General features: G+C 42.3%; 1 protein-coding gene across 1 annotated transcript in view; it reads right to left on the bottom strand.

Moving 5' to 3' along the window:
• LOC137647527 (pre-rRNA 2'-O-ribose RNA methyltransferase FTSJ3) overlaps positions 1-27886 on the bottom strand; it is a 98366-nt gene that overhangs the window by 20649 nt on the left and 49831 nt on the right. Inside the window, exons 7-11 of the mRNA XM_068380766.1 lie at positions 26599-26745; positions 26318-26473; positions 10760-10893; positions 7819-8056; positions 7358-7489 (exon numbers count right to left, since the gene is read on the bottom strand). Of these exons, the coding sequence (XP_068236867.1) occupies positions 7358-7489; positions 7819-8056; positions 10760-10893; positions 26318-26473; positions 26599-26745 (807 nt within the window). The remainder of the gene's footprint in view (positions 1-7357; positions 7490-7818; positions 8057-10759; positions 10894-26317; positions 26474-26598; positions 26746-27886) is intronic.

The following is a 27886-nucleotide window of genomic DNA, read 5'->3' as shown; positions in this document are numbered from 1 at the left end:
CAAGGAATATCAAAAGATTTAGGCCAAGGACGAGAAGGCAGTTCATTTTTGGCCAGGAAACCAAGTTGAAGTGAACAAGTGGCTTTTTCTGTAGAAAAGCCAATGTTCTTACTGAAGGCATGAAGTTCACTGACCCTTTTAGCCGAAGCCAAGCACACTAGGAAAAGTGTCTTGAGGGTGAGATCCTTCAGGGAGGCTGAATGTAATGGCTCAAACCTGTCTGACATGAGGAACCTTAGGACCACGTCTAAGTTCCATCCAGGAGTTGCCAAACGACGTTCCTTAGAGGTCTCGAAAGACTTAAGGAGATCTTGGAGATCTTTATTGTTGGAAAGATCTAAGCCTCTATGTCGAAAGACCGAAGCCAACATGCTCCTGTAGCCCTTAATCTTGGGAGCTGAAAGGGAGCGAACCTTTCTCAGATGTAAAAGAATATCTGCGATTTGGGCTACAGAGGTACTGGACGGGGACACAGATGGTGACTTGCACCAGTCTCGAAAGACTTCCCACTTCGACTGGTATACTCTAATGGTAGAAGCTCTCCTTGCTCTTGCAATCGCACTGGCTGCCTCCTTCGAAAAACCTCGAGCTCTTGAGAGTCTATCGATAGTCTGAAGGAAGTCAGATGAAGAGCGGGGAGGCTTTGGACATTCTTTACGTGGGGCTGACGTAACAGATCTACCCTTAGAGGAAGACTTCTTGGAAAGTCTACCAGCCATTGAAGTACCTCGGTGAACCACTCTCTCGCGGGCCAGAGGGTAGCAACCAACGTCAACCTTGTCCCTTCGTGAGAGGCGAACTTCTGCAGTACCTTGTTGACTATCTTGAATGGTGGGAATGCATATAAGTCCAGAAGAGACCAATCCAATAGAAACGCGTCTATGTGGATTGCTTCTGTATCTAGGACTGGAGAGCAATAGATTGGTAACCTTTTGGTCAACGAGGAGGCAAAGAGGTCTATGGTGGGTTGACCCCAAGTACCCCAAAGACTCTTGCCCACGTCCTTGTGGAGGGTCCATTCCGTGGGTATCACCTGACCCCTCCGACTGAGACAGTCTGCCAAGATGTTCAAGTCCCCCTGGATGAATCTCGTCAACAGGGAGATGCCTCGATTTCTTGACCATATGAGAAGGTCCCTTGCGATCTCGAGCAGCGTGAAGGAGTGTGTGCCTCCTTGCTTGGAGATGTACGCCAAAGCTGTGGTGTTGTCTGAGTTGACCTCTACCACTTAGTTTCGAAGAAAGCTTTCGAAAATCATCAAGGCCAAGTGGACTGCTAATAGCTCCTTGCCGTTGATGTGCATGCTCTTCTGACTTGAGGTCCACAGACCCGAGCATTCCCGACCGTCCAGGGTCGCACCCCAACCCAAATCCGACGCGTCTGAGAACAACACGTGGTTTGGGTTCTTGACTGCTAGGGATAGTCCCTCTCTCAGACTGATATTGCTGTCCCACCATTTCAGGCATGCCTTTACTGGTTCGGAGACTGGGAATGATACCGTCTTTAACGTCTTGTCCTAGTTCCAGTGAGAGGCTAGATGGAACCGGAGAGGCAGAAGGTGTAGTCTCCCTAGTGAGACAAACTGCTCCAGGGATGAGAGTCCCTACGAGACTGTTCCAACTCCTGACTGAACAAACGTTCTCTTTTCAGCATTAGTTGGACTTCGAGCAGGGCTTGTTCTATTCGGGTGGCAGACGGAAAAGCCCGAAAAAACTGGACTGCGAATCTCCATCCCCAAATATAGAATAATCTGGGATGGGATCAGTTGGGACTTTTAGGTTGACCAAAAGTCCCAACTCCCTGGCCAGACTCAACGTCCAATGTAGATCCTGCAGACAGCGAAGACTGGACGATGCTCTGAGAAGCCAGTCGTCCAAGTACAGGGAGGCTCGGATCCCCGATAGATGGAGGGATTTTGCCACACTCCTCATGAGCCTCGTAAACACGAGAGGAGCAGGACTGAGGCCAAAGCACAGGGCTCGAAACTGGTACCCCACATTCCTGTAAACAAACCTCAGAAACGGTTGGGAATCCGGGTGTATAGGAATGTGGAAGTATGCCTCCTGAAGGTCGAGAGAGACCATCCAGTCGCCTTCCATTAATGCTGTTAAGACAGCCTGGTAAACTTCATCGTGAAGTTTGTCTTGACAATGAACACATTGAGCGCACTTGCCTCTTACGTACTCCTGCAGTGAACATGGCTGCCAGATCATTGGAGCCATCCCTGAGGGACTTGTTCCTGCAGAGAATGTGGCTGTCAGATCATTGGAGCCATCCCTGAAAGCCTTGTTTATGCATGACATAATTGTACAGCAAAACTTCAAACGCTCGAAAAAAACTCCGAACAGGAGATGGTCTAGCTCTGAAGTCGACCATAAAATCTTGGAGCGTCTCATGGCCAGGCGCCAGGGAGAGTCTATGAGGTTTGAGAAGTCTATCTGGGCAGAGGTAGGAACTCCCAAACCGAGAACTTCTCCCGTGTCATATCAGACTCTCGCTCTATAAGCCAGCTTAAAAGTAGGGAAAGCAAAGGCTGTCTCCCCCAAACTCCTCCTGGTGATTAACCAGTCGCCTAGCAAACGTAAAGCTCTCTTAGAAGAGCGAGAGAGCACTAGCTTATAAAACAACGGCTTCGAAGTAGCTAGGCCTAGTGTAAACTCTGACGTTTAGGCGAACGAGGAGCAGCAGTTACAAAAAGATCCAGACAAAGATCCTTAAAAATCAGCATGATTTATTTAAAGTCCATAGAGGGCTGAGCAGCTTTAAGCTGCTCTCCGTCTGACAGAGTCCTCAAGGGAATATCAGTAGGAGGGGGATCAGCAACTTCCTCATCTGAAGGAACCTTGTCCGACAATTGCCGAGTCTCAAGCAAGGGAGAGACCTGCCGTGGTGGCAATGCTTGACAAGCAGAGTCCACACGCAAAGGAGCAACAGTAGCAGTCAAGGACGCTATGTCATGTAACTGCTTAAAGGACTGACCAGTAACAACAACAGGTGCGGGAGGACGTTCGACGTCAACTCGAGACTGCCTTGACTGCTTAGACTGAGCAGTCAAAACAACTCTTGACTGCGGTGCTTGACGCTCAACGTCAAAACAAGTCAACTATGCTGGTTGGCGAACGTCCTGAACGTCAACAAGAGCAAGCGGCAGCGGCTGAACGTCCACAAGCGGCTGAGAGTCAACACGGGACTGCATCGAGTGAGGCTCTACAAAACACGATTGACGTGACTTTGTAACGTCAATGTCAACAGGACGAGCAAAGGCTCGTTTGGGCGGCTGACGGCCAGGATCTCGATCAGCTAAGCGGCGAGGATCATCGTGAACCTGCTCAACAGAATAGTCCTCCATAAGAGAGGCAAGCTTATTCTGCATGTCTTGCCGTACAACCCATTTAGGATCAACGGGAATGGTTGCGGTAAGAGACGAGGGTAACGTCTGTGACTGCAAAACCTTGCCTACAATAAGACTCTCGGAGCCTGTGTTACGCTTTTGTTTAGGCGGCGAGCAGTCTTCCGATGACTGCATAGGGTCAGAGCTGTCCTAATGATTACAACCAGGACGCTGGACCTGTCCTGAAAGGACTGACTTTCGCTTAAAGGGCCTCGAAACCTCTTCACGGTTTCTTACGCGAAAAGCCTTCGGATGACGAGGAGAAAAACAACTCGCTCGTCTTATGGTAGAGGCGGTGTTGATGAGACACGCCTGAAACCATAGAGGGAACGTCTGTTCGCTGATCAAGTCCTCTCGAACCCATAAGTCGTACGACATTACTTCTCCCCTGGGCTTGGGAGCTTGCAAGAGGTCTCGGACTAGGCGAACGACAGGCACGAACAGACGAACCCTCGGTCGCAACACTGATAACACTTTGCGCAATTATCACTTTATCACTACGATTTTCTGTTTTGCACTTACTTCACTGAAATCGAATCTTTCAACAATTCACATTAGGTATGAATAAAACTGATTTCTACCTGAAGCACGCAATTCTACCCTCATCAAAAGGTTATAATTGCGAAATAAGTCGTATAATGTAAGCACATTAATACAAGCAAAAAACAGTAAACATATATTAGGATAAAAAGATCAGTGGCTGGGAAGGAGACTAAACACTAGTTCATTCAAAACTACGTTTTCAATCTCTCACCGTACAGTGCCTTGGGACGAGAATAAAAACTAAAAACGTTTTATTCTTTCTCCCCGTACAGAGACTAGGGACGAGAGTATTAACTGACTCGAGAACAACGTTACTCGCTTGGGACGAGAATAAAGATCGGAACGTTCTCTCTTCCTCTCTCCCTCTCCGTCTCTCTCTCTCTCTCTCTCTCTCTCTCTTGATTTCGCACCGAAGAGAAAAGCCCACTTACCTTTCGTCAATAAACAGGTTATTTGACCAAAGGAAAAAACCTAAAAGGTTTTTCAATTAACAAGTTCCTTTAAAATAGTATTTAAAACATTTAAGTTTGAAAGAAGAATGAACAAAACGTCAGAATCGATTTACTCTTTCTGCAAAGTGAAACCGTGATTCTCTCTCTCTCTATCGTAACGATAGAGCGCAAACTGCGTAGCATAAATAAGCTAAACGTTAGTTCATCTTTGAAACAGTACGAAGACTATTCAAAGAAAATCTTTCATAAAAAATCTACTAAAAAATATTCACTTGTTCTGTAAAAGTTATTTACGATTAAAAGGGCTCAACGTTGTTTAACTTCGGTTTCCAAGTTAGGACCGCCTACTCTCGGATTAGGGGAGGAATAGGAAAGGTCGCATATAAACAAATCATTAAAATTTATCTTGATGTTTATTATAAATGGAAAGCTAATCGAAGAGGCCTAATAAAGGCGGATGAGATATAAAATATATAGAGGAAAATCTATAATTAACTTTCACTGACCCTAACAATTTATAACGTGATAAGATAATTGCTAAAAGCCTAAAACACACTTCCGTACTAAGGGAAGGGTCGGCCATTTAAAAGTCAAAGAAAGTCCAAAAAACAATCCAAAGTCATCAAAAATTAAATCTATCCAAAAACGAGTTCAAGATTTAAGTTGAAGATAAAACACCTGCACTGCGAAAGCTCAAACCAAAAGGAAGTACTTCACCAAATATGTTGAGAAAACTCCAGGTTATACAGCGAGTATTGATACGTCTTGTCGTTAAGGCCGACAGAGAAAAATTGGGTCTGTTTACATGTATATGCGGTATCTGGCCGATAGTTGGCGCTAGTGGGCACACCCGCAACCTTCATAGCGATCGCTCGCGAGTTTTTGGTGTGTTTTTCTGTCGAGCCGCCGGAGGCTCAGCTATTATATATTCACCGGCTAAGTTAAATATTTAAAATGTATAATACGTGATTCTGGTCCTAAGAATTCCACGTATACACCAAGCAAAGCTACAATTAAAAAATGATTTCCATCAAAGAAAGATGAAAAAGCAGCTACCAATTACTACTGCGACCTCATGTGTAAAACCAAAATTTTAATAACATTTATTTCTATACTCACCTGATGTTCACATATATCGCTTCTTCTCAAGAAACTCCCTTTATGAACGTTTAGGTCCAACCAAAAAATCTATCTAAAGTTTTCCCCTAGTTTTTCTTTCAAAATATATGGCCCTTGTAAAGTAATAAAATAATCTTTCAATCAATAGTAATGAGCATCATCAGTTGCATATTATTCAGTTTTACCGTCGCTGAGATATTATCAAAACGTATCCCTCCGCCAAAATGTTTTAAGTATTGTATTCATTACCTGATGGATTTGCTAGCATTTCTACACAAGGAATTCACAGTTTTAAAGAGCCGTCGTGAGGAGTACAATGTCACACGGTTTTTCTTTGGGAAAATATTTTTTAACTTAGTCTTTATGGAAATGGAGTGTAAATAAAAAAAGTTGTAAACAGAACGACTGACATTCAATTCTCATAACGGTCAATAAGTAAAACTAACTTTTTTCAAGGCAACTTGTAGAGCGAATAGTTGATAAAAATATGATACAGCTTACTAGCCAAGTTGGTGACGAGCCTTTATAGATATTAACTTATTTAATTTCTTTTGTTATTCTAAGGCGGCCAGTGAACTTTCTCTTATGGGCAGTAAAGCTGACTTGCTTGGCAAGTTGCTTACACTAACGTGCCTTCCATAGTCAAGCCTAGTGATCATAATAACATATGTTCCTTCAGTAAGGGTGTTGAATGTTTATTGCACCTAACCGATTTGAGTTTCTCTCATATTCTCTCAAATTCTTTAATTACAGTACTTTAGATCCTTTTGCTACTAAAACCTCACAGTTCTGTACCCCTAGTTGCTCTTTTAGACATCTACACTGCGAGATAGAAGACCAATCTGGTATTATGGATTCTCATGTCCCTCCTCTCGCTAATTTGGGAGGCGTTCCATATCGTAGATGCCCCTAATTCTTTATTGTTGTTGGTGATGTATCAGCTAAAGTTGGTAGATTGCATTATATTCCAGATGGCAGTGCGTTTTCGTTCACTTGTAAGATCGGTTACTAACTCTTTACAGGTTTACTTTAGTTGGGTAAATATTAGCACTTAATTTTATAAGCCCTTCAGGTCTGACTATAAAGCAGAATTAAATATTATAGAGGGTTATTTGTATTCAGAGAAAAATATGGCTATAAATAACTAAGTTTAATTCACAAATAATAAATTGATATTGCTCTGGAGATGCTGTTACAAAGACTATGCCTTTCATTCCCGAATCTCAACATATACGCGGCACTAACGTAACAGTTTTAAAAGTGTTTGAGTTGTGTCAACTTGAATTTTATAGACAAAAAACTACCTCATAACTTGTTTTTGAGGTAACTTCTGATGCGGCCCTTTCCTAAAAGTATACGGAGAAGGGCGTTCCTAAGACTATACAGTATTCCTCTCATTTTCCCATTTGAATTGTGGATAAGTCGTTAAATGGTTATCACTATTAATAAGAATGGTTGCTAAATCTAGTTTCATTTAATTTCTGTCTTCAATACCTTAAGACAATTTAACTTGTATCAGACTATTCAGTTATTGAGACTTGTTTGAGTATTTTCACTCCAAAAATTATTGTAAATACACAACGATTGACGCTTGAAAATCAAAGATGAAACCAGTTTCAAAATACTACTGTCACCCTATAAAGGGAGACCTCTAAAAACATACCCCGAAATACTTCCCGTACTGGAAGTAAAAAAAAAAACTCTTAAATATATATATAACTCAAATATTAAGTATCAGTATCTAAATATTTGTTCTAAAATATAAAACTGTCATCTATCACTAAATGAAAAAAAGACAATAACAATTCACAACTGGCATTAATAAAGATAAGAAACAGGTAGCGTAACTAACCTCATCTTTAGTTTTGGTCTCTTTTTGCTTCTTTTTCTTTGGAACTATGCCTCCTTCATCTTCAAAAGCCTTAATCGTATGGTCCAATTCGTAATCTTCGTCATCTTCATTCTCTAACTCTTGGAAAACATCCTAAAATGGTAAACATTTCAGGATAGCATTCAATTATCAGCGTTAAACATAGGTATAATATTTCCTAGACCTTCGGTATGAGTTGTTATTACTAATATATATGAATAATTTTTAAAGTTTTCACATTTGACGTAAAGATTTTTTTTTTATTAAAAACAAAGCATTTTTTATATCCAATCAATTTGGAAAATTGTTACTACTAATTCATATAATTTTCCCATTTACCAAACTTTACAAAAAACTTCATAGAAAAAACAAAGCATTTTTCATATCTAATTAAATTGGAAAAGTGAAAACAATACAGACAAATAAACACCTGTTCTCTTTACCTGGTTGAACCATGTGTTGGCTTTCCTGGCTCGTCTCGCATCACGTGAATCACCGACCAAATCTGTCAGCAGTGGATTAATGTCTTCATCAACATCCTCCTTGTCACTACCTGGGGCATCATCTAGATTGATGTCATCCATATCATTTTTAAATGATAAACTTTCTTTGGTTATTTCTTCCTCATCATCACTGTCTTGTTTTTCATCAATTTCTTTGTCACCTGGGTTCATCCAAAACCTAGGAGAGATAAATATTATAAACAAAAGAGCCGGCCTCTATTAAAATGTTTTAATAATACATTACAAGACAAAAAACTTTCAAGTGGCTTTTCTACTCTTTCAAACCATTATTACCTATTCCCTTAAATTTGCTCCAAATGTACATGTAAATGAGCAAAATAATCAGATACCAGACATTTTGGTATTGTAATAACAATGAAATAACAGTCAGTCAGGAGTACATGTAATGCAGTATGAAAAATATGTAGCATTATCCTCAGTGGGTTATGCTGAAATGTTCTGAGCATCATTAATCTATGGTCAGAAGAATAGCCATTATTTCATTTTTAATGAATCTAGCTACAAGTTTGAAAGCAGTTTACATGATATATTATGTTCTAATGATAATAACATTAGTGATAAATTGAATATCTGTGAGGGGTTAACTATAACTATATATATATTTAGGCTATTGTCTTTGGCATTTAGCCTCCCATTGGTAATACTATATACTGCAGGACTATTGGATACAAGGAAATTTTTCAAACTGTCTTACATGACAGGAAACAAAGTGCTGTATTTACTGATCTTCAGGAGAAGAGGGATAGGAAACCACCACCGATTGCAAGAATTTGCCTTTCCCTTGTAATTATAATCAAGTGATATATTTTTTCTCATCTTGAAAATCATCATACACCATTTCCTACTGTAAGTGATTATACTTATATTAAGTAAACTATATTCTAAAATGTAAATATGGGTTAAAATCAATTAAATGTACAGTATTGCCATGGAATGATTTTTGTTATCACCAGAAATTTTCTTTTACTACTAAGATTTTAGTATGCTTCAAATAAGCCAGTACTTTATTACAATACAAAAAGCTTTGAGGGAAGTAACAGAAGGAGGACTCAAGGGGGTACTTCACATGATCTAGTGCTAACAGCCAAATAAATACTGATAAAAAAAAAGGCCTAAAAATAAAAGAATGATGAGATGTTGCCATGTGAATGCTATAAGCAGGATAAAGGGAGATGACAATATGTATTCAATATCATCAGGTGGTTTTACAGTAGATACTTTTGTTTTTCCAAATTCAATGATGTCAAGGGATTTATAAGGCCTGGAAGGTACAAGATTCAATAGGTAAGAACTGGAGAAGGATCGTATCATAATATAACAGGGATGTTGGTAGAATATTTCTCTTCCCTTGGATAAACAACAAATTCAGTGGTTTCTAGTCCACTGCCGGACAGAGGCCTCACATGTCTGGGGTTTTGCCAGTTTTCATCACCAAGCTGGCCAGTATGGATTGGTGATGGAGGGAGACTTTTGTTTGATCGCTCACAGCAAACCAACCTTGTATGGGTGGCCCTACTAGTGCATCTTTGCTGATCATGGCAACATACAAACCCTCTCACCACATTAAGGTATCCCCACATGAGAGTAGAGAAGCAGTATGATAATTACAATTTCCTATATTAAATTTGTTTTCATGGTAACCAAAAATCGATGTGTGTACTGCGACAGACATAAAGACTTTCAAGAAACAATGGAGACTGAAAAAGTGTGAATACAGTACCTATGTCTAGGCCTAGAGTGCAATAGTAGATTTTCAGCTTATGAAGAAATAGTAAGTAATTGTATTCATAATCATATCAAAATATAACAAAGCATTCTCAGTTAAATAACATCAAATAGAAGAGTCAAAATGACAATACAGTATTAATTAAGGACTTGCAAACTAATTTACAGTGAATAAAAACTGAAACCATCTCAACTTCGTCTACCCTCTTATATAACTGAGTATGCTATGCTGTACTATAGTTAGTCTTATATATCTCAAAAGCATCTTATTATCAGTTAAGGTGCTTTTTGGATTTTCTATGAAGACTTAATCTGTATTTAATGGTATAAAATTGTGATTAAATATTACTTTATAGAATTCCAAAGCCTTCTGGTGAACAATCAAATTTGCATATATAAAAATGCAAAATGGTAAGGTCTGACTGTCAACAGCTAGTCTTTGTGATCTATTGATTGAAGTCAAATGATAGTACTAAGAAATTACCCAGTAACACAGAGCAAGTTTGAAAATAAAAGTACTGTACCTCTTGATTAACCTGGGCAATAGCAGCACTAAAGTCAATCAATTTATTAACTTCAAGACAGAAATCTATGGATTTCTATGACACTGGATATTGTAAAAGCATAGCAAGCAACATTACTTGCCAACTGCAAATTAGGGCATAGATTACACTCATATGCACTTATTGTCAACAGGTATTGAAAAACTGTCAGAGATAGAACTACCACATTCACATTTACCTAGCTGAGTAATATAGCCAAATCTCCAGCAACTGCAAAACATCTAGTTAACTTAAAGATATTACACACAAATATAATCTAAAATCAAAGTAAAAAAATACCGTTCTTTATGATCAACGACAACCTATTTCAACTAAATCTAATTAGCTTTGAACTTTGTCATATCAAAGTATTGATGTCAGACACTTTCATCTAAATAACTCCAAAATGAATGGTGTGGCACAGGAAGGTTTAATGGGAAGTACATTACCTTTTTGAAGTACAGTCTATCTTATATTAATTTTCCCGTTTCGGGTGCACTGGAATCAATCCAAAACTGCTTTTACCACCACAAATAAAACTTATTAAAACAAAACATATTACAAGTATTACTGGTATATAATGGTTTACTTGCCTTCCTGTTCGGTCTAAACGCTGCTCATCCTTAGTGTATACAATATATTCGTCTTTTTTCTCCTCTTCTTCCTCTTCACTTTCGGATAAAACTTCCTTTGCTTCTTGATCTACGATGTCATCAATATTTTGAATCTAAAAAAAGGATGCATAAAGTCAAATATGTAATACTGCAGCTGTATTAGAAAGGTTAAATAGTCAAATATGTAATACTGTACAGTAGCTGTATTAGAAAGGTTTTATCTACAAGACAAATCATGAAATTCTAGACAGAATGACAAATTCGTAGATAATTGGTATTTTTCCTAACTATACAAACCTTAGCTATTTAATATGGGTATTACTTTCGGCGTAGCTGAAATGACGAGCCATTAGAATTGTAACGAGGGTTTACTAACCCCTCGCTAGTTAGCGAGGGGGTAGGGAGGGGTAGCTTGCTACCCCTCCCCCCCTCACACACCTGTGATTGGCTCACTTTGCTTAGAGGTAGGACTTCCCAGGGGACAGGGCTGGCCGGCAAGTTTGATTAAATAGCTAAAGTTTGTATAGTTAGGAAAAATACAAATTATCTACGAATTTGTCATTTGTTCCGAAACTGAAATACAAACCACGCTATTTAATATGGGTGACTCAACCCTTAGGTAGGGTGGTAAGTCCCAGCCATTAATGGCTTTTGGCTTTTTGCCCGGGGACTCGGTATCTGAGTGTGTCAGCACTCAACAATAAAGAGTCCCTGCACCTCGCTCGCACCTTGCTACACAAGGGCTGCGGCCTACATAAGCTGTGTGTAAAGGATTATGTGTGACTCATCCTAGGAAGTTGACCTGAAGCTCTTTAGATGGAAAACTTTAGGCTAGGACTTACCCAATACCACCTCGTCAGGGTATGGGGATGTGACAGTATTAACTTAATACTAGGAACACAAGGAAGCATGGTTTACCTCCAGTGGTTTTAAGTCAGCTATGCAGAGAACCCAGGATGCTGCTTTCTCCAAGGAAGGAGAGGATGAAGAAAAGAATAAGGGCCAGACAAATCTTTTCATTCATGCAGACTAAGACCGGGTAACAATGCCCTTAACCCTCTGCCACCTGTCCATTAAGGAGCCTGAGGTTAGACCAGCTGTTGTGCAGCCACCACAGGGCCGATAGAGAACGTATCAAGCCTCCTGTGTGTCACGTCTTGCAGGTAGTGGGCTGTGAAGGTCGTCCGACGCTTCCACACCCTTGCATGTAGAACCTGCGTCACTGAGAAGTTCTTGAAAGTCAGGGACGTAGCTACACCCCTGACATCATGCGCTCTAAGGCGACATGATGGAGGAGGGTCAGGATTCAGGGACAGATGGATCACCCTACGAATCCATGCGGAGATGATATTCTTGGTGACCCTCCTCTTTGTTCTCCCGGTGCTCACAAACAAAGCTTGCACTTGGGGAAGAATGCGGCCGTTCTTTGAGATATAACCTCAGACTCCTTACTGGACACAGTAGGAGATGGTCTGGGTCATCTTGTTACAGAACGAAGACTCGAAATCCAGAAAGAGTCGAATCGAGGATCCGGCACTCCCGGATTCTGTGTCTTAGCCACAAAATCAGAGACGAATCTGAACATACCTCCCCTCATCCCCTTGCATGGGCGATGTCATACGAGAGACCATGAAGTTCACTGACTTGCTTGGCCAAGGCCAAAGCTAGTAGTAGGAACACCGCCTTCCAAGTTAAGTGGCGATTTGAAGCCTGGCAAAATGGTTCGTAGGGAGGCCTCCTAGGAGGTCTGAGAATTCGAACCATGTTCCCTGGAGGAGGTCTCACTTCCGACTGAGGGCAGGTAAGATCGTATCTTCGTATGAGTAGGGAAAGTACCAGCGAGGAAGAAATGTCAGCTCTTTTGAGCCTGAAGGCTAGACTTAAGGCTGAGCGATAGCCTTTCATTGCCGAGACTGAAAGGCGCATTCTTCCCGCAAATAAACGAAGAACTCTGCTTTTGCTGGAATAGTGGTACGAGTGGAGAGATACCCCTTCATGATTCCAACCACAGAAAACTCGCCACTTTGCCTGGTAGGCCCCTGCGGATGACCTGCGCAGGTATCCAGATATCCCGTTCGCAACTTGTTGCGACAATCCTCTCTTAGCGAGGAGATGCTGGATAGTCTCCAGGCGTTAAGTCGAAGCGAAGCCACGGCTTTGTGAAAGATGTTGGCATGTGGTTGTTTGAGTAGCTTGTGTCGCAGAGGGAGTTCTCCCGGAAGTTCCGTTAGGAGTTGCGGAAGGTCCGGAAACCATTATGCGTGATGCCATAGCGTAGCTATAAAGGGTCATCGAGCGATTGACCGATATTCTAGTCTTGTTGAGCACGCTCCTCATCAGACAGAACGGGGGAAAAGCGCACACGTCGGTGCTGTCCCACCGTTGTTGGAAGGCATCTTGCCAGAGTGCTTTGGGATCTGGGACTGGGGGCAATACAGCGGGAGCTTGAAGTTCAGCGCTGTAGCAAACCGATCCACAGTCGGGTAACCCCACAAAGTAAGGACTTTGTTGGCCACTGGATGATTCAAGGACCACTCGGTACTCATTATCTGAGATGCTCTGCTCTGACTGTCGGCGAGCACATTCCCTTTGTCTGAAATGAAGCGAGCTGTTAGAGGAATTGAGTGGACTTCGGTCTATCTCAGTATCTTTACTGAGAGATGGGATAACTGCTTTGAAAAGGTACCTCCTTGCTTGTTGATGTAAGCCACTACTGTGGTGTTGTCGCTCATCACACCACAGAGTGATTCGCTAGGTCTTTGTTGGCACTGTTGAAGGGCCAGGAAGAATGGCCTTCATCTCTAGCAGATTTATATGGAGACACTTTTCCGATTCTGACCACAGGCCTGAGGCCCTGTGGTACAGAACGTGGCCCCCGCCACCACCCCGTTCCTTTGAAGTGTCCGAAAACAGCCTCCAATCCGGAGGAAGGAACGAGAAAATCCAATCTTTCCCGTAGGTTCTCGCCTGTCACCCACCACTCGGGGTTCGTTCGTTCCGAAGGATCCATAGGGATCATGATGTCCAGGGAATCAAAGCCTTGATTCCACTCGGACCTGAGTCGCCCCTGGAGAGACTTCATCCTGAGGCGACCGTTGAGGACTAGACGAGCCAAGGGTGAAAGGTGACCGAGGAGACGTAACCACGATTGGGTTGGAAGCTCTTCTCGTCTGAGGAAAGGGCTTGCAACTCTTCTCAGCTTTCCTATCCTGTCGTCTAATGAAAAGGCCTTATGGAGATTGGTGTCTATAATCATGCCTAGGTGAATCAATCATTGATTGGGCAGCAAAGCGGACCTCTCGAGACTTACCATGATCCTTAGATCCAGGCAAAGTCGTAGAGGTTTGTCTCGGTGTCAAAGAGGGAATGACTCCGCGTCTGCTAGGATCAGGCAGTCATCCAGATAACGGAGGAGACGGAAGCCGATCCTAAGTGCCCATGATGAAATTAGGGTGAACATTCCGGTGAAACCCTGTGGTGCTGTGGAGAGACCGAAACACGGCACCTTGAACTGGTACTCCTTGTTATCTATGCTGAATCCTAAGTACTTCCTTGAAGACGGATGGACTGGGATCTGGAAGTACACGGCCTTCAGGTCCAGTAAACACAAGAAGTATTGCGATTTACTGCCAGACTGACTGTGTCTGCGGTCTCCATGCTGACCGAAGTACAGTGATACCTCTGCATATGATCTTAATTCGTTCCAGAAACTACTTCGTATGTTAAAACGATCGTATGTTGGAGCAAATATTCCCATAAGAATACATGGTAATTGATTTAATTCGTTCCTCAGCCTAAAAACCCATAATAAATCCTTAATAAATGGCTACACATAATTACACAATACATTAATACAATGCCTGTATATTAAATACAAATTACAAACCAAAAAAAGGAATAATAATAATGAAATAATAAATAAAAAACGAGTTGTAATGTAACACTTTACCTTAGCGACAGGCCAGCGCAGGTGTAGGGACTTCTACGCAGGAGGAGACGGAAGATCAGCGAGGAGGTAGGGACGGTGACTTTGTACGATAACGTGTACGATAACTTACACTAACTTACACTACTACATGTGTAATAATTAAAATAGTTAATATTACATGTTTAAAACACATGACGTAATATGTCATGTTGGATGAAGGTGCTAGCCGTGGGACTTGCTGTAGTCATTCAAATCATAAACAGGACGTACAAAGCAACCTCGACAATGTGACATTTTTCTTAACTGTCAACACATTGCCTCAGCGTGTGAAAGTTTGTGACGTCACCGGATGCAGGTGTCTTCCGAGTTTGTGACGAAACTTATATAAACTAAGCATACGATATCTGTGAGATCGATAAGTTAGTCAGTTCATATCTATACCTGAATTGGTCATCTGACCAACCCAGCTTCCTCCAGTGATGGAGATGTTTAACTCTGTTGTTTTTATAGAATAAATACTTTAAAGCTAATAAGATGTATTCTGTTATCCAGTTACACACATCTGAAACAACACATACTCAATGCGTGCTTATAAAAGTAGCACACCAATAAATGGTGGCAGCGGTTAAACTCTAAGAATTAGAGAAAGATCTTCAAGACTTCAAAATAAAAGCTGTAAAACCAGAGAAAGATCTTCAAGACTTCAAAATAAAAGCTGTAAAACCAGAGAAAGATCTTCAAGACTTCAAAATAAAAGCTGTAAAACCAGAGAAAGATCTTCAAGAACTCAACATTATCTACATGAATCTACAATTTTGACTAAGTATTATAGTCCATCGGAATAGTTAACATTAACAAATGTTATGAATACCAACTGAATCTTCAATCAACATAATAGGAAACCCAAGGACTGGCGTTCAACAATTGCAAAACATACCCAGGAAGCACTACATTCAACAAGAAACTCGAACGATACATCGCTAACAAAACATCAAGAAAGAGAGAGAGAGAGAGAGGACGTGTCGACATCACACAGACCCATATATAAGCTAAGTACAAATTTTTTAATTCATTCCAGTTTGGGCAGTGAAGTGTAGTTATCACGAGTCGTTAGTCGATTATTACTGGGGTGAGTGAATTGCTAATCTTTGTTAAAGGAAACTCCGAATTCTCATTTAGAATTTTTCTTTCTTTGTGCTAATTCCTTTTTCTTTCAGAAATTCTCGGGAAATGTTTTGGGATTAGTAACATTGTTTGGGGAATTTTGTTATACATATGCGTTTACGCAGTGGGCGTCTGTACTCATATAGATATTTTGATAGAATTGCAAGGGGTCGAAGAGATAGGAAAAAAAATACAGCAGTCATGACTCCCCCTGTGAGCCCTTCCCCTGGACCTAGTGGTGTAGGCCAGACTAATCCTCCTCCAATTGTGACGCTTGTAAATGCCAGGTCAACAATCCTTGCTTTTCAGGGTCGAGTCAACGGGTTCTTGCCACAAAATGTGGAGTCATGGATTTCATCCGTCGATGCCCATTTAAATGCCAAACAAATCGTAGACCCTTTTGTACAATTACAAGAAGCTAAAAGTTTTATAGATTTTTCTAAGGGGGATGCGAGTGCGTATTTAAGAGGTGTTTCATTTCAAGAAGCAGTTACCTGGGATGATTTCAAAGTTAGGTTACGCGCGATCTATGGGGGTGAGGAAGCCTTGGATGTAGTATTAACGTTACGAAATACACTTAATCAAGCCACTTTGAATCGGCTTAATGTTATTGAGAGAGCAGCTCTCATAGCTGATAGGCTTAACGAATATCAGGACATTTTAGGTCATTCCACTTGGGTTACTAACGATAACATCTCCGTGAAAGATTTTTTACGATTAATGTATTTGACTTGCATGACACTTATGTTGCCTGAAGCTTTAGTGCGGTGTTTTGATAAGAAGTTAACGCCTGCAAGTACGGAATTGGATGTCTATAAACAGATAAAGAAACACATGTCCAAGAACTTTGACTTAACTTAGCTTTTTTTTTTTTTTCATTTTTATAATTTTATATTTTTTTTTTACATTTTTCTTTTCTTATTTTTAATTTTCATCACTTTCACTCGATTCGGTCTTCCTTTTCTTTGCTTCACTTTCTTTCTTTTCATCATGATCACTAGACTGTTTTAGTAGAGATTTTTTAAAGAAACTATCGAGTGAAAGTTGCTTTGTACGGCTTTTAAGGATTTTTCTAAAATGAGTTAAGCAAACATCATCGAACTGCGTAACAACACGGCAAACCTGAAGTTTCTGTGGGTGATGCTTGTCGATGAAATCAACAACGTGTTGATGATATGCCAACATCTGTTTTATTTCCGCCGTACCTAAGATTTCGCCTACCTCCTCGATCTCCTCCGACTCACTCAACTGCGCTTGGAACTCATCATGCTGCATGGCTTGCAGCTCTTTGAGTTCCTCGGTGGTGAGCTCTTCGTGATGCTCATCGACGAGTTCGGTGATGTCATCTTCATTCACCTCCAGACCCATGGACTTACCAAGGGATACAATCTCTTCAACGTCTTCCTCGGCGGCAAGCACAGGTTCATTCTCGGGGCCAAAACCTTCGAAATCTCTGGGAGCAACAGCATCAGGCCAAAGCTTCTTCCAAGCAGAATTCAGGGTCCGATGATTTACTCCCTCCCAAGCCTGATCAATGATCTTTAAGCAGTGCACGATATTGAAGTGGCTCCTCCAAAATTCACGCAAAGTTAAGTTGGTGCTTTGCGTGACATTAAAGCAGTGCTTAAATAAGTGCTTGGTGTACAGCTTCTTAAAATTAGAGATGACTTGCTGGTCCATGGGCTGGAGGATAGGGGTGGTATTCGGTGGAAGATACAACACCTTGATGAATTTGTATTCGTCGATGATATCATCGAGTCTGGGGGGGTGAGCGGGTGCATTGTCCAAACAAAGCAAGCACTTCAAAGGCAAATTCCTTTCCTGAAGATACTTCTTGACAGCAGGGCCGAAAACTACGTTTACCCATTCCACACAGATATGCCTAGTAACCCAAGCCTTAGAATTGGAACGCCATAGAACATGTAGCAGGTCTTTATTAATTCTATGTGCTTTAAATGCCCTAGGGTTTTCGGAATGGTAAACTAACAGAGGCTTAATTTTGCAGTCCCCGCTGGCGTTGGCACAAAGCGCAAGAGTCAACCGATCCTTCATTGGCTTATGTCCAGGTATTTTCTTCTCTTCAGTGGTAATGTACGTTCGACTAGGCATCTTTTTCCAAAACAGACTGGTTTCATCACAGTTGAAAACCTGCTGCTCTACGTAACCTTCCTCCGCCACGATGCTTTCAAACTTTTTAACAAAGTAGTGTCCGAACTCGAAGCTTCTCCATGACGAACAACTGAATGAATCCCGGTCCATTTCCTAAATTTCTCGAACCAACCTCGAGACGCCTTGAATTCCTCCGTCGTAGGATCGGCTGAACTCTCCCCTGCGTCACCCCAAGAGCGCGCCGCCTTCAAGTCACTGTAGATAGAGCTGGCCTTCTCACAAATGATCGTTTCCATGATCGTATCGCCAACAATCTCCTTGTCTTTGATCCATATTAACAAAAGTCGTTCCATCTCTTCAAGGGTAGGGCTATGACGTTTAGAAATAATCGTGATCCCCTTCGAAGGTTTCACTGATTTAATGGTTGACTTCTGTTTTATGATCGTCGAGATCGTCGACATATTCCGGCCATATTGTTTAGCCAGATCGCTAAACACGTACACCTCGCTCATGCTTTTCTATGATTTCCTGCTTTAATTCTAATGAAAGCATAGACTTCCTCTTTTTCTCACCACAGCTACTACTTCATGAACCGAAACTAAGCTTTTTAGGACCCAAGATTACGGAACACAGAAAACAACACGTGAAAAGGCAAGATAAAAAACTGTTAAAACTGAGCGAATAGAGGACAACCACATGATGCGCACGCGATGAGAGGACTGATCAAGGTGACGCTCGATTGGTGTCCCTCCGATGAGCTGCCGTCTAGCGGCTTCAACAACAAACTACGCTGCACGCTTTCGAGAAAATTCCACAGGTAAGCGTATTGTTTACATCGTATGTTGGAGCAACACTTCGTATATTGAGACAGATATTTGGTCGAATTTTACTTTGAATGTTGGAAAATTCGCATGTTGGGACAATCGTATGTAGAGGTTCCACTGTATTCTTTAATCTGGACCTCTTTATTATTATTATTATTATTACTATCCAAGCTACAACCCTAGTTGGAAAAGCAAGATGCTATAAGCCCAGGGGCTCCAACAGGGAAAAATAGCTCAGTGAGGAAAGGAAATAAGGAAATAAATAAATGAAGAGAACAAATTAACAATAAATCATTCTAAAATAAGAAACAACGTCAAAACAGACATGTCATATAATAAACTATCAACAACATCAAAAACAAATATGTCATAAATAAACTATAAAATGACTATGTCTGCCTGGTCAACAAAAAAGCATTTGCTCCAACTTTTAACTTTTGAAGTTCTACTGATTCAACCACCCGATTAGGAAGATCATTCCACAACTTGGTCACAGCTGGAATATAACTTCTAGAGTACTGCGTAGTATTGAGCCTCGTGATGGAGAAGGCCTGGCTATTAGAATTAACTGCCTGCCTAGTATTACGAACAGGATAGAATTGTCCAGGGAGATCTGAATGTAAAGGATGGTCAGAGTTGTGAAAAATCTTATGCAACATACATAATGAACTAATTGAACGACGGTGCCAGAGATTAATATCTAGATCAGGAATAAGAAATTTAATAGACCGTAAGTTTCTGTCCAACAAATTAAGATGAGAATCAGCAGCTGAAGACCAGACAGGAGAACAATACTCAAAACAAGGTAGAATGAAAGAATTAAAACACTTCTTCAGAATAGATTGATCACCGAAAATCTTGAAAGACTTTCTCAATAAGCCTATTTTTTGTGAAATTGAAGAAGACACAGACCTTATATGTTTCTCAAAAGTAAATTTACTGTCGAGAATCACACCTAAAATTTTGAAAGAGTCATACATATTTAAAGAAACATTATCAATACTGAGATCCGGATGTTGAGGAACCACCGTCCTTGACCTACTTACAATCATACTTTGAGTTTTGTTAGGATTCAACTTCATACCCCATAATTTGCACCATGCACTAATTCTAGCTAAATCTCTATTAAGGGATTCACCAACCCTAGATCTACATTCAGGGGATGGAATTGATGCAAAGAGAGTAGCATCATCTGCATATGCAACAAGCTTGTTTTCTAGGCCAAACCACATGTCATGTGTATATAGTATGAAAAGTAATGGGCCAAGAACACTACCCTGTGGAACACCAGATATCACATTCCTATAATCACTATGGTGCCCATCAACAACAACTCTTTGAGATCTATTACTTAAAAAATCAATAATAATGCTAAGAAACGACCCACCCACTCCCAACTGTTTCAGTTTGAAAACAAGGGCCTCATGATTAACACGGTCAAAGGCAGCACTAAAATCAAGGCCAATCATACGAACTTCCCGACCACAATCAAGGGATTTCTGTACAGCATTGGAGATTGTAAGCAGGACATCACATGCTCCAAGGCCTTTACGAAAACCAAATTGCAAACTAGGGAGTAGATGATTACCTTCAGCAAACCTATTAAGACGTTTTGCCAGAAGACGTTCAAAAACTTTAGATAATATGGGAGTTATGGAAATTGGGCGGTAATCAGTGGGACTTGAGCTACCACAAACACATTTACATAGAGGAGTAACATTACCAATCCTCCAACAAGTGCTAAAAGCTCCTCTTCTTGCTAACTTGCGCAAAATAACAGATAACTTTGGAGCTAAGAAATCTGCTGTCTTTATAAAAAACAAAGGAAAAATACCATTTGGGTCTACACCTCCATAAGCATCAAGGTCCATCAACAGAGCTTTAATCTCACGAGATCGAAAAGCTAAACTAGTTAGTTTAGCCTCAGGAAAACAGGAATGAGGAAGTTCAAGTTTTTCATTACTCTGTTTACTGTCAAAAACATCAGCCAAAAGGGTTGCCTTTTCCTTTGGACAGTGAGTGACTGAGCCATCTGGTTTAAGTAAAGGAGGAACTGTTGCATCTACACCAAAGAGTGCAGATTTAAGGGTAGACCACCATTTATGTTCCTGAGTTGTACCAGAAACTGTTTCTTTTATGGTTAAATTGTACTCCTTTTCAGTTGAGGTATAAACTCTCTGAGCAAAAGCTCGAAGCTGAGTATAGTTGTTCCAGGTCAAATCTGATCTGTTACCCTTCCAAAGTTGATAGGCCTCCTGCTTCTCCAAAAAAGCACGTCTACAATCATTATTGAACCACGGTTTGTCCTTCACTCGGTACCTTAGCACACGAGAAGGGATACGCCTATCAATTATGTTGACTAGATTCTCATTCAAAGGGACAACCGGATCTACACTATTATATAATTGTGACCAATTCAAGCACAAAAGATCATGTAAAATCCCATTCCAGTCTGCTTGGGATTTCATATAAATTTTACAAGAATATGATATATCAGGGACAGGCTGCTCAGTCTTCACTAATAATGAAATCAAGGCATGATCAGATGTCCCGACTGGAGAACCAACCTTACCAGTTATAACGCCAGGGGAGTCAGTGTATACAAGGTCCAAGCAATTACCAGACCTGTGAGTTTGCCCTCTTGCTGATCCCATGGCAAGGGTGCTAAATGACACCGGGTTCGTCCTCAGGGGAGGTAGAGATGTTGTGAACAGGACGCGATATCCCTGACTGCTTACAGAAATCGTCCAGGAAATGGCCCTGAGTTGCTGCAACCTGTCTGCGCAACCTTGTAGGTATCCCACCATTGGCGGACATGCAGGGGAACTGCTAATGCTAGCGTTTGCGGCCTCGGTTGCCCTTTCTAGGATTCTTCCCTCCCCTGGGGAACTTTTTGCCTTTCTTGTCCTTGACCGGAAAGGGCTTAGACCCCACTGTCTTAGCTGCCGTTGATTTGGTAGGACGTGGCTGCTGAGGTGCTGGCTTATAGGGCTTGAATGTCAAAGCCCTATATAGGAGGGAGTCTCGGTGACTTCCTACACCTCTCAGCCGCCTGCTTCACGTCCTTGGGCTCAAACAGGTTCGTTCCCATAACGAAGAATGTCTGAGCCTGAAGATTTGGTGCTAGAGGACTCCCGGTATTTCTTTGGAGTCCTTGACTCCCGGTATTTCTTTGGAGTCCTTGACTCCCGGTATTTCTTTGGAGTCCTTGACTCCCTCCCGGGAGGGATGCAGGACTCCAACAATGACGGAGGCAGGCTCTTCTCCACCTTTATTCGAGAAAACTTATCGCGCGAGGTGGGATTTCCCTCAATGGTGTGATTGGGGAACGTCTCACCTCCCGTGACTCTCCTGAGGGCGGGAAAACTTCGTCCGAAGGTGAAGGAGAAAAGTCTGAGGGGGAAGAGTACCTGCCTCGATGACTTACGAGGAGACAGCTATGTCCTCGAAGAAGTTACCTCGTCCGAACTCCTCTTTTCCTCTTCGAGGGAGTGGTTGCAGCCAAGGATTTGTGGCTCCATTCAGAGAGAACAGCTTGAAAACCTGTGCTACCGCTCTGATTAGAGTCCCAAACCAGGCTTCCGGCTGACGGTTGCGCTGTCAGACACTCCCTCTGAAGGGGAAGTCGCCTGTAAAAAGATAAGGACGGCATGTCTCTGGACCTTTCTGGAACCTTCCCCCCTCCGGCAAGCACACTGTTCTGTGCTGGGGGGGGGGGGATGTGGCAATGGCGACCTTACAGTGCGTTGTCCGGCAGCCTCGCGCGGGGGAGGTATTGGCGGTTGCACTAGGGGGAGCGCTGGCGCTCGCGCGATGGGAAATACCCGGGGGTTGTGCGCGAGAAACTGTTGAAATGCTCGCGCGCGAGACTTCATAGGGTGCGCAGGAATCAGATTGACGAGCACGGTCAGAATGAAGAGCCCGTGCGGATCATAATGTTGGCACGCGCGCGTACGAGTTTGTTGGCGCCCGCGAGCGCGCGGAAGACCATATCACGCGTGCGCGGAAGAGATCGTCGGTGCTCGCGCGCGTAAGAAGATCATCGGCGCCTGCGCGCATAAGAAGATCGTCGGCGCCTGCGCACGTTAGAAGGTCGGCAAGTGCGCGCGGGAAACCATTGGTGACCGCGCGCGGACGATCGTCGGCGCTTACGCGCGTATGATGATCATCAGCGCTTGCGCATGAAAGAAGATCGTTGGCGCTTGCGCGCATAAGAAGATCGTTGGCGCTTGCGCGCATAAGAAGATCGTCAGCGCTAGCGCGCGCGCTTGTACGCTAGGTTGAAACATCAGCTGACAGGACGATCAGGAACTGGGATATGTCCTTAAAAGGGAGGGCATCCCCTGAAGAGGACCAAGGCAGGTCTGCTTCAGAGTCCAGAGCGGACGATCAACACTGGAAGTACTGCTTGATACTCCGAGGAGTGGTCTCTATGAGAGACCTCTCCCGCGAACGGGAGAGGTGCTCTTCGTAGAAAAGACCTATAGACACCGCAGGCTAAACCACTGGTGAGCGCCTGTGCGCTATCTCAGGAACTCCAACGACGTGCGCTAATGCGCAGGGAACGTTGGCAAGCAGAGCCTGGAACAGGATGTCTCTGGATAGCAGTCTCAGGAACAGCAAGCGAGCCCTTGCGCGCAATTGCGCACGAGCACGCAGGAGAACGTTGGCACGCAGGGGATACCTGGCGCTTAAGGGACTTACTCACAATGTGAGAAAGCCCCTTTTGCCCCGAAGGGATCGGTGCCCGTTGGATAACGGGGTGCGTGGGCGCCCACAGGGTGTCAGCGGTCAGGAACGGAGACGGCAGGTCAGCAGGTCTAAGAGAACGAGACCCCGAAGGATCAGAGTGACTAAGGGCACGAGAGACCAAATGCCTAACGTAGCCTGTGTTGCGAGACCCCGAAGGGTCAGCGCAACGAGAAACCGAAGTTTCCCTGTCACTAAATACCAAAGTGTTGGAGTGACTAAAGTTACGAGAGCCCAAGGGTTCTGCCTAACTAATGTTATGAGACCCCGAAGGGTCAGCGTAACGGGAAACCGAAGTTTCCTTGTCACTAAACACCGAAATGTTAGTGACTAAAGTTACGAGAGCCCAAGGGATCAATGTAACTAAAGTTACGAGACCCCGAAGGGTCAGCGTAACGAGAAACCGAAGTGTCCCTGTCACTATACACCGAAATGTTAGTGACTGAACAGCAAGCTGGTCTAATCAGGAACAATCCTCCGGAGAGGAGTCTCTATGAGTGGCCTCTCGCGAACGAGAGAGGTGAACACTTCGTAGAAGACTTGAAGACACTGGTGATGGTGCCCCTAAGGGCCGTAGGGTCAGAAAGCTGACCTATAAGGAGCAATCCTCCGAAGAGGAGCCCTTATGAATGGCCTCCCTCGCGAACGAAAGAGGTCACAAGACTGATCCTGCAGCTGCTCAGCACCTTGAGCATAGCTACAGAAGCGACTGCTCAGCCCCAAGAGCATAGTCACATGAAGTTCCATGGCCTGGCCTTGCAACCGCTCAGCCCCTTGAGCATAGTTACAAGAGCGGTCGCTCAACACCAAGAGCATAACCGCCTAAGGACCAGGAAAACCCAACCAGGAATATTAAGGTATGAGAAGTTCCCCCTCTGCAGGGGGAAGATCTCACACCTGGGAAGGGAACCTCCCTCGAAAGGGAAGTTACCTACCCCTGAAGGCGAACCTCCTTATCATTCTAAGATGAACTGAAGATCTGACAGTTGTCACGGGAGAACTTCTAAGAGAAGGGATAACGCTCATGACGATGTCCTAGAGAGACGGCAGCGACAGCAGACTCCCCAGGCATAAACAGGACAGCTCTGCTTCGTTGGCACACTTCAGTCAAACTGCATAGTTAACTGGGAAAATAAAGTTAAATAATTATTGAACAGAAATTCCCTCGGGAGGAACTCCGAAGAGTAACCCCAAGGGAATAGCAAAACATAAGAATTAGAAATTAAGTATGCGCCCTCCTCCCCCAATGACATTCACGGGAGAAGGGGGAGGGCGGAGAACTTTAACAAAAAACAGAATTATAACAATTATAATTATGTAACTGATTTTTGAATGTTCACAAATAGTAAGAGCCACTGACCCCCAACGGGAAGGGTTCCCCAGAAGCTGAAAAATTGAAAATACAATTAGATTTCATTAAAAATAATTGAGGCAAATAAAATGGAAAAGCAACTCAGCCCGCAACGGGAAAGAAGTTTCCATAATAGTACGTAGTAGTAGTAAAGGGTGAACGACCTCGAGTAGAGAGAGAGAACGTAGCCAAACTAAGCTCCCACATTCCCTTCGCTGGGTAGCAAGCTACCCCTCCCTACCCCCTCGCTAACTAGCAAGGGGGTAGTAAACCCTCGTTGAAATTCTAATGGCTCGTCATTTCAGCTACGCCGAAAGTAATACCCATATTAAATAGCGTGGTTTGTATTTCAGTTACGGAACAAACTAATGTTCAATACATGCTCTTATTACTAAGAATAAAATAATCTTCGACATACAGTACTGTAATAATTACAAATTAACTTTTTCTAAATACTTGGATGCAAATAGAGAATGACAAATTTTATAGATTTATGCTCTAGGTAAGTTTATAAAACATATCTTAACGCTATGCACATTTGGAATGGACATTGAACAATATAATGTACTTTTGATTTCATAATATTTGTACAGTACATTATTTAATGCATTGCTTTGCTACTTGAAATATAATTTTGATTCTGAATATTTTTGTAGTGCAACAGATCCTCAGCTTAATGTAGCCCAATTTAGAGGACAAAATCCCAGTTAACAATATGACAATAAAATTAACCACTAATCCATAAAAAACCTTGCTTTATAGAAGATGCGGCTGCATGTTGCACATCTAAATATACTATAAAGTGTATTGTAAACTAAAATGTATATTTGGGAGACAGTTATGTGTTTATGGTAGCATATTGAAAATGTCTCTGCCTGCAATCTGTTGAATGTTAGTTTGAGACCCACTCAAGCTCTATAGTTTCAATTAGTGTCTGCAACTCCACCATCCTTATAAGCAAGGGATGGAGGTTTGGAAGAGCCTGCAGAGTCATCAGCAGCCATTATCTGGCCCTCCTTGGTCTAAGGTTAATGGAGAAGGGGCTTGAGCACTGATCAATCTCTAAGACATTGTCCTGTCTCTAGGGCATTGTTCTGCCCATTGCCTCTGCCATTTATGAGTAAGCTTTAATGATTCTTGTAATTACAGGCTACCATAAGCCTTAGCATTGAGTGGTTAAGGTTTGAATACAGTTTTAAGGTTTAAAGGGCCCCCTTCTATGACAATTTTGATTATCTGGCAATAGCAATGACTCTAGGGTGCCGGTTAAAAGGACTTCTAACTTTTACTGTAGTTACAGCCAACTTCTACTGTAGTTACAGCCTGAACATTATAAAATTTCCTTGCTACAACAAATCGTACACTTCCTTGAGGTTTCAAAGTTTTAGCAGACACAAAATCACAATCCTTACCTTTGATAGTTTTTCCAGGCTGAAGAGTTCTGTTGAAGTATCTGTAGGACCCTGATCTCCTGGAACAAGACTCTTCAACTGCATCTTCTCCAGTAACTTCCTCTTTAACTTTCTTGACTTCTTCTCCTTCTGCTTTCGATCCCGAGCTTGTTCAAACTGAAATAAAGATTGCAGTTACTTTTTTTTCACTTACTTTCATAGTTCAGAAAGGTTTACATATAAAATCTTAGCTATAAGTGATCTGTATTTCATTTATACTAATATTCTACTTCAGGTACTACCTTTATGGAATCAAGTTCCTTCTCAATTGCTGCCAGTTCTTCATCCTCTTCTTCGCCTTCCTTATCTTTCTTGTCAGAATCTTCAGTCTGTGCTTTCTCGATCGCCATCAGTTTCTCCTTCTCTTTCGCGATGCTCTCGAAATCAGCCTAAGGATAAGAATAAATATTCATAAATAAACTAAATTGGTTGCAAATAAAGAATACTAAAAATATCAATTGGATAATAAAATAAAACCAGAAGACTTCAAATGATCTGGAGAGCTATATGGAAAATATAATTCATTCAAGAGCTGAAATAAAAAATTTTATTCAATAAATTTTACCTAAAAGAAAATGTGTACATTTTCCATTAAAGAAACTTCGTTTCTACAGCATAAGTGGTAAAAAAAAAAAAAAAAATATGACAAATTCGAAGATAATTTGTATTTTTCCTAACCATACAAACCTTAGCTATTTACAAAGGGTTTACTTTTAGCGCAGCTGAAATGACGAGCCAATAGTTTTTAACGAGGGTTAATTACCCCCGCGCTAGTTAGCGGGGGGTGGGGAAGGGTAGCTTGCTACCCCTCCCCCCTCCACACACCGGTGACTTGCTTCACTTCACTTAGAGGTAGGACTTGACTTGGGGGTCAGGGATGGCGGGCACATATGTGTAAATAGCTAAGGTTTGTATGGTTAGGAAAAATACAAATTATCTTCGAATTTGTCATTTGTTCCGTAACCGAAATACAAACCACGCTATTTACAAAGGGTGACTTACCCCTTAGGAAGGGTGGAAAGTCCCCCAGCCTTACTGACTTCGGCTTGCCCGGGGGCTCGATCCCTTAGTGAGCAGCACTAGAGAGAGGGAGCCCCTGTACCTCACAGGTTCCTAGCATCGCTAGGAACGAGTGGCCTACATAAGTAGTGTGAGGAGGAGAGTGTGACTCGTTCTATGAAGTTGACCTTGAGACCTTCAGATAGGAATTCTAGGATAGCACGTTCCCCATACCACCTCGTCAGGGTATGGGAGACGCAACAGTATTAAGCTTAATACTAGGAGCACAAAGAAGCATGGGTTACCTGCAGAGGTCGAGGTCAGCTATGCGAGGACCAGGATGCTGCTTCCCCAAGAGAGGGGAGAATGAAGAAAGAAGTAAGGGTCAGACATACTCTTTCATTCACACAGACTAAGACCGGGTAACAACGCCCTCAACCTACTGCTACTTGTCCAAAAAGGAGCCTGAGGTTAGACCAGCTGTTGTGCAGCCACCACAGGGCCGATAGAGAACGCATCGAGGCTCCTGTG

The sequence above is a fragment of the Palaemon carinicauda genome, chromosome 1, assembly GCF_036898095.1.
Source record: "Palaemon carinicauda isolate YSFRI2023 chromosome 1, ASM3689809v2, whole genome shotgun sequence".
NCBI lineage: Eukaryota > Metazoa > Arthropoda > Malacostraca > Decapoda > Palaemonidae > Palaemon > Palaemon carinicauda.
The sequence above is the reverse complement of the archived record's forward strand: the minus strand, read 5'-3'. Positions and strand labels throughout refer to the sequence as shown.